The sequence below is a fragment of the Chanos chanos genome, chromosome 2 (assembly GCF_902362185.1).
Source record: "Chanos chanos chromosome 2, fChaCha1.1, whole genome shotgun sequence".
Taxonomy (NCBI): Eukaryota; Metazoa; Chordata; class Actinopteri; order Gonorynchiformes; family Chanidae; genus Chanos; species Chanos chanos.
Genome location: NC_044496.1, coordinates 11056272 through 11063771, shown reverse-complemented (window position 1 = coordinate 11063771; position 7500 = coordinate 11056272). Strand labels below are relative to the sequence as shown.

General features: G+C 42.4%; 1 protein-coding gene across 1 annotated transcript in view; it reads right to left on the bottom strand.

Annotated features, from left to right (window-relative positions):
* Nucleotides 1-7500, bottom strand: part of znf536 (zinc finger protein 536) — a 95277-nt gene that overhangs the window by 45515 nt on the left and 42262 nt on the right. The window contains exon 3 of the mRNA XM_030794199.1: nt 6881-7500. This exon is cut by the window's right edge and continues 1154 nt beyond it. Within this exon, the coding sequence (XP_030650059.1) occupies nt 6881-7500 (620 nt within the window). The remainder of the gene's footprint in view (nt 1-6880) is intronic.

The following is a 7500-nucleotide window of genomic DNA, read 5'->3' as shown; positions in this document are numbered from 1 at the left end:
TCGCAATGCCTCAGTTTGTAACAATGTTCTTCCATGGTAATCAGTATGGACATTAAAATCAAAACAGTTCTAAGCGTATGGTTTCGAAAACAGCCCACGTATATACATCACACTGCGTGCTTCGGTCGCGTGTGACAGTTTCTCTCTCTCTCTCTTTCTTTCCCTCTCTCTGTCTCTCTACTAGTCTGAAGCTGTGCAGTTGCACACATGCTAACAGACTAACACAACCCACACTATTGTTAATTAGCAACCTGATGAGGGCAGTATTATTGGCAATTACCAGCTTTCATCAGCTTTCTGTCCTGTTTTAAACATGTGTGCCTTTCTTTACCATCAGGGAAAAAGAAGACAATTGTAGGAGGATTAAGAACAACAAAGTGAGAAAGCAGAAGATGCTCGCTCTCTCGCTCTCTCTCTCTCTCTCCCTCCCTCCCTCTCTCTCTGTCTCTCTCTCTCTCTCCCCCCTCCCTTAGCCTCTTTTTCTCTCTCCATCCTTCTTTTTCTCTGTTTTCCTGTAATAGTTTTAGTGGTTGATGAATTAGGAGGCTCTGGTAATTACTATGGTGCAAAGCCAAAGTGCTGAGGCAACAATGTGTGTGTGTGTGTGTGTGTGTGTGTGTGTACACGTGTGTTCTGCATCTCTCTCTCTCTTCAGGTCTACTTGGGCAGAAAGTAAAAGCTGTAATACCCTCTCTGATCCTGTACATCTGTGAGCTCCATCGTGGCTGGCAAAAACGCCATATGTTTTTAATTGTCATAATAACTTTAAAGAACCCGCTCAGACACACACACATGCACACACGCGCACACACACACACACATACATATTTTATTTCCGCTCCCTAAAGCGGCCTGGGCAGAGAGACCAGCCTGTCATCTGACAGACGAACCTTGACCTCAGGCAGCCTAAGGTCGTGACCCAAACAGAAGGAGTCTGTTTAACTTACACTTTTGACAGAGGTAATTGGTCACTGGTGACAAAAACACAGTTTACAAGAACAAAGACAACCAGCCAAGACCCCCTGGCTATGTACCCTCTGTAACACACACACACACACTGTGAAGAAAACTCTCATGTGAACAGGCTTTCAGACTGGCACTTTAAGAAACGACGGCTAATTCCCTGCCTAAAAATACTAGGCATGGTTTAGGTACTGTCAAGCAGTATCTATCTATCTATCTATCTATCTATCTATCTATCTATCTTTCTTTCTTTCTTTCTTTCTTTTGATTTGTAAAGCTGACAGAGCCAATAGGTGTTTATTCTGTAAAAATTTCTGCCCTTCCTGTCCTTTTATTTCTGTCTTTTTTCCCCCTGTTCCTTCTCCTCCGCTCCTGTCTCTGTGTGCCTCTCTCTGTGGTGAGCTTTATTGTGGGGTTTGCACACCTTGAACGGAGCTGTAGTCAACCACACTATCTCAGCCCGTGTAAAATGATAAACCCAAAGGAACATGTGGTGGCATATTCACACTTCTTCTTTTTCCCTCAAAAAAGAGAGAAAAAAAAAGGTAATAGAAAATGATCCTTTATACCTTTCCCAGGCTCTCTCTCTCTCTCTCTCTCTCTCTCTCTCTCTCTCTCTTTCATCAAAGTCAAGTCTTCCTCTCATTACATCTCCTGTTACCATCTTGTCTCTCCAGGACTAACCCTTGCACTGTCTTCCTCTCCCACTCCCTATGCTTCTGCCTCCACCTCTCTCTGTCTTTAGCAGCTCATCTGTCATTCGGCCTGTCTGAAAGAGTGAGTAAGTGAGTGAGCATAGGGTTCACCGTCTTTCCACCAGGGGGTGTCGTGGCCCTATGAACTGGGATGGTAGGTAACCCCCCCCCCCCCCCCCCCCCCCCCCTCCACCCCACAACCCCAAATTTTACACACACACACACACACACACACATAAACATACACACACTTCTTCTTCCTTCACTAAAGTAATATGACATCAAATGTTCCTCAGTATTAGAATAAGTTTTGTTTGCATTGAGCATTGAGTCATGTTGATCTTCCGGTATGAGTTACCTGACATACTTCAAAATAACATTTTTCTTTCGAAAAAGCTCTCCTTTTCTTTTCTTTTCTTTTCTTTTCTTTTCTTTTTTTCCCTTTTCTTTTCTTTTCTCCTTTCTGTCCTTCTCTCTCTCTCTCTCTCTCTCTCTGCCCTCCTGATCATACTGTGCCATAGGAATGTCTTAATTAGGTGGCAAAAGTGGTTGGAGAGTGCCTGTGCTGCTGGTCTTAGCGGTAAACATCTGAAATCTGGATTAGGTCAGAGGATTTCAGACCTCACACACTGGAAAAGTACATCAGGCTCCTGCCAGCAGTGCCCGGGCTTCAGGGACAAGAGCCATGTCACCCCTGTTTAACAAGACCTACCGCCATCACAGGATAGACACACAGCTTAGCAGTCTTTCCCATTTAGACTGAGCCAGGGACAGAGAGAGGGAAAGAAGGAGAGAGAGAGTCGAGTTGGCCATTTTTCATCGCCACTAATGATGCTGGGGCAGGTGAATCAAGATAACCGTTTACCTAGCAATCAACAACAACAACGACAACAACAACAGGGTTGAGGGCACAGTGCTCTGGTAAAAGCTGTGAGAGAGAGTGAGAGAGAGAGAGATGAAGAGCGTATAAAAACAGTGGAGAGATGACTCCTATGATCTCTCCACTCTCTCTTCTTTGAGAGGTGCTTCAGAGTAAATGAGAGTGGTGTTTTCTTTTTTTCTATTTTTTTTTTTTTTTTCTTGTTTGTTTGTTTTCAAAAGGCCCAAAACTGCCCAACGCAATGCTAACACCGCAGTTAGCCACTGCCATCGCTATGCTAAAAAAAAAAAAAAAACATGTACAATTTTGACAAGATAAAAAGAAAAAAAAATACCAGTGTGCTTAAGGATGGTTGTCTAGACGTTGTGAAGACACATTATCTGAATAGTTGTTCTCCGTCACGCATGCGGATAAAAGACGAAGAAGATGAGGAAGAAGAAGAACAAAAAAAAAGAAAAAAAAAGAAAAAAAAAAGAAAAGAAAAAGACAGCAGGGGCGTAGGCTGCTTTGTTCCATAAAGATTCGACACTTCAAGGCTTGGCGACGTATGGATAAAGATATGCGTCTGACAGAGGCAAGTATTGATTAAGCGATAGACTTACACAACGACAGCCTCACACAATAGAACAATGCCATTAAGCAATCCCAACAATATGCGCCTAATCGACTGGAGCACAAACAGGGCCAAACACGCCGAAGATTTCAGCACCAGGTCTGTGGAAGCTTGCCTTTGATTAATACGTCCCTGATATTGTTAACGAACATCATGCCTTTTTTTTTTTTTTTCCCCGAAAGCCGCAGCGTACAAAAAGCCATTCTACATAAGCCTGATAAACTCCAGTGCAAGTACTGTTAGAGGCTTGTTAATGTTGGAACGTATTCAGGTAGGGTGTGAGGTTTTTGTGTGCGTGTGTGTGTGTGTGTGTGTGTGTGTGTGTGTGTGCGCATGTGTGTTTGTGTGAGTGCGAAGGAGAGCTGGTACATATCTTCAGGCCATCTAATGAAGACAGAGCCTTTTTTGAGAGACCATCCACTTCAACAGGCACAAATATTCATGATTTATCTTCTATTTGCGTACAAACTTAATGCAAGGCCACTTGGTGCAATCACATTTTAGCCAGACCTACGGTGGCTTTTAAAAGCTGTAACAGTCCCAAAAGCCAAGGCCTAAATAACTGAGCAGAACAGCTTTTTCTCCTTTCCTTTAGAATCTGCCTCCAATGTCAGAGCTCTAAAGAAAGATGGAGACACCAGTTGGACTTTAAAGTATATCAGTAGTTGTGTTGTAGACATAAGTCAAAGAGAGTGAGTCACTTTTAGTGAGTCTTTTACACTCTCCTCATAAGAATGCATACCAACTGTCTTGTCTGTCTGTTGCATGTGTCTTGGTTCACTTCTTGTCATGTGATGGTGCATAATGCTTTTGTAGACATGATGTGATTTTCTTATGTTAATTAAGTTTACTCCTCTCTATCAGAATTGTCCAGTGGGAACAAACAGGTAAATTCTGGAGGGGATGGAGAAGGAGGAAAATGTTTGTGACTTAGACACACCAGCAGTTCCACCCTGCCTTAAAGGAAATGAGGAAGAAGGATGAGGAAGAGAAAGAACGATGGTTTGGATTTGGTCAAAACCTGTCTTTTTTCTCAGTCTCTCTCTTTCTCTTTCTCTTTCTCTCTTTCTTTCCTGCTCTCTCTCTCTCTCTCTCTCTCTCTCACACACACACACACACACACACACACACACACATACACACACACAAATGCATAGGCGCGTTCACAGACAAAACGTTGGTGAGTGAATGTCAGTGCTTAGACACATGCTCCGCCCTGTCAAAGACACACAGAGAGGAGCGACAGATGAAGTGTGTATCTTGTTATTTTCTTTTTCTTCAATGCTTTAACTGTATGCATTACTCATACATGCTTCTGCTGTCACACTATACACGTCACCAGCAGCAGCAGAGAGCACAAAAAACTGAGAGAGTCACGCTTTTAAAACAGTACAACACACAAAAAAACTTTTGTTCCCGAGACAAAGGCTTATCTATAAAGGTCAGGCATTCTGGGTTCCGTCGGGAGGAGAGTGCGTCACAAGGGCACTTTTGAAACGTCTTTTGATTAAAAGGAGGATATTACAACATGAGACATTCACAACGCAGGACAAAAAAAAAGGGGAAAAAAAAGAAGAAAGAAAACAACTGGCATTCATTTCAGCATCGAAAATGACCCCTTCGGCTTATTAAAAATGCAACAGGTTCCCCCACGACAGACATATTTTCCATAATTGAAAGGTCAAAGCCAGCATTAATTGTTAATGGGGACTGTTTTGATTGTAGAAATTAAAACACTCACTGCTTTCATGCCAACGCTTCCTGAGCGTGTCACCTTCATTCAAACCACAAGCACAACTTATTTCACAAAACGTTTCACTTCTTTCTCTTTTCTTCTTATGAACAAATATTTTACTATCTCTCCTTATTCTTTTTTCATTTGTTTTTGTTTGTTAATGCTAATAAGTAAGATAGTATAGGATTATGGATTTTAGCTCTGTGGTTCCAAACAAATCTTGAATGAGAATTGCAGATAGGCAATTCAGTCTAAGAGTTTGAGTAATGACTCAGTTTCATAAAATATAACTGGCAAACAGTGATTCAAAGGTCAGAACTCAGAATTGGAGCTCATGTACACATGCTTATGGTTTTTCAAATGACCTTATATGACAAGAGCTTTTGAAACATTATTTCTTTTTAGTTCTGACTGCCAATCTGCTTGTCCGTCATTCCTAAATCAACACTAATTAATCCCTGTTTATAAATCTGGCTCAATACAAAGAACAAATGCAAAATACAACTTTTTTTTTAAATAAATATTATTTAACTAATTCAACTGTTAATCTTTAAAAGACCAAAGACAAAAAAAATCTCTTAAGACACACTTACAGTCATGAGACTGCCGCTTGTTAAAACAAGCCGGTTTGGAATAAATGTTATTTTTCCTCTGCTTTAATCTTACATCTACTTGCAGCAAGACTGTTTTGCTTTGAACAAAACTTAAAATATCTGTCTGCTTGTATGACTGTTCATAATAAGCCATTGCATAAAGATTGTAAGAGCAGATGTCAGAGTACAAAATTTCAAAAAATTAGACTCCAATACTAATGAATAATACAGCACAGGAAAGGACAATGAAACACTCTACATATGCATCATACTGGCAGACGTTTTTATTTCGGCGAAATAAATGTTCTAACTGCAGGACATAACGGGCTGATATTTAAGGAGAAAACGACGAGACGAGGTCTGGGAGGCTTCCATACTCACTTACCTTCAACTACTTCAGCCCAACCCCTGGCACTAGAAGTTCAATTCTTACATCTTTACTTTTTATCACTTGAAACTCTGAGAGGGCACTCTGAAACACATGCTAGTCTGGAAGAGCGTTTAGAAACCTTAGCTGGATCATGAAAGCTGACAGATCATTTTTCACTGGGTCATAGATCTTTTGGCTCTTATAAAGTAATGGGCTTTTGGGAGAGACCGTTATGGAAGTTAAGATAGTTAAGCTGTGTGTGTGTGTGTGTGTATGTGTGTGTGTGCCAGAGAAGACACCACTAGCTGCGCTGCAGCTCCAGATCTCCTGAAGACAAGTGTATTCCCAGCTAACACAAGGAAAGGAGGCAGGCAGAGACAAGGCGGCTGGGGTTCAGGCAATATACGCCTGTAATAAAGATTAATCTGTTGCTTCGTGTTGGCCCAATAGACTCTAAACTTGCTTGAAAATAAGGTTGAAATCACTCAAAAGCAAATTGTGCCTTTTTTTCGCAGGAAAGGTTTGGTATTGCTATATTGTAGGCCCATGTGCAAGTTATAGTGCAAAACAACGTAATGGGTGTCTGTTGGTTTATATGAAATGGAGTGTCTGACGTGTGTGTGTGTGTGCATGTGTGTGTGTGTGTGTGTGAGGGTGTTCATGTGTGTGCGTGTCTATGAGCATTCAGCAGATGCAAGTCTTGCATCGAGGGGAACATCTTTTGTCTGTTAACATTTACCCTAACAGCAAATTTGCAAGTGTTAATTTCCCATTGCAAAATGTACTGCATTTTCTAAAGCATTTAAATTTTTTGGTTGTTCTACATCCATGAACAACTATATCAGTGCATTCACTACCAAGAGAACACTGTTTTCAAGTGCTCTCATAATTGCACTTACTCTGGTGAGTGCATTATATATACACTTAAATTGATCAAACTATTCACAATTAATATTTGAAGAGTTCATTTAACACTAGCAGATTTGCTGTCTTCAATGTCTAAGCTGTATGACAATGGTGTTTTTGCTTACTCACCGGTTGAGTCTGCCCTCTTCGTGCCGTTCCCATTCCCCCCTCCATTGGAACTGCTGGCCAGGCCTCCGTTGAAGGCGGTGAGGTTCTCCGAGCTGTAGGCACGAAGCACTGACAGCATGTTCATTTGGTGCTCCAGGTGGGCTTGCTCTGGCTTTAGAAGGCCGGGAGGTCCACTGCTTGGGGAGAGGAGACCAAGGCCAGGCTGCTGTTGCTGTTGCCACTGCTTCTCTAAGGTTGGAGGCTGAGGTGGTGAGCCTCCACGCCCTTGAGGAGCCATGGAGATTTTGGCTCTCTGAGACCCTGTCCCAGTTAAGGGGGATTCAGAATGTCTGGGCATGGCACCACGATCGTTGTCTTCCATTTCCTCAGTTTCCATCTCTTCGTCTCCCTCTTCGGCCTCTTCTTCCTCATCCTCCTCTTCATCCGAACGCATTGTCTGTCGTTTAGCGGTGGCCACAGCAGGGTTGGATGATGAGTCTTCCTGGCTTGCTGCTTCATCCTCCTCGGAATGACCTCCTTGCTCTTCAGACGCCTCCATGTCTCCACAGGAGGCCTTGTCAGAAAGATCATCCGAGGTGACTTGTCCGCCCACGTCGGCGAGCTGTGCTGGTTGCTG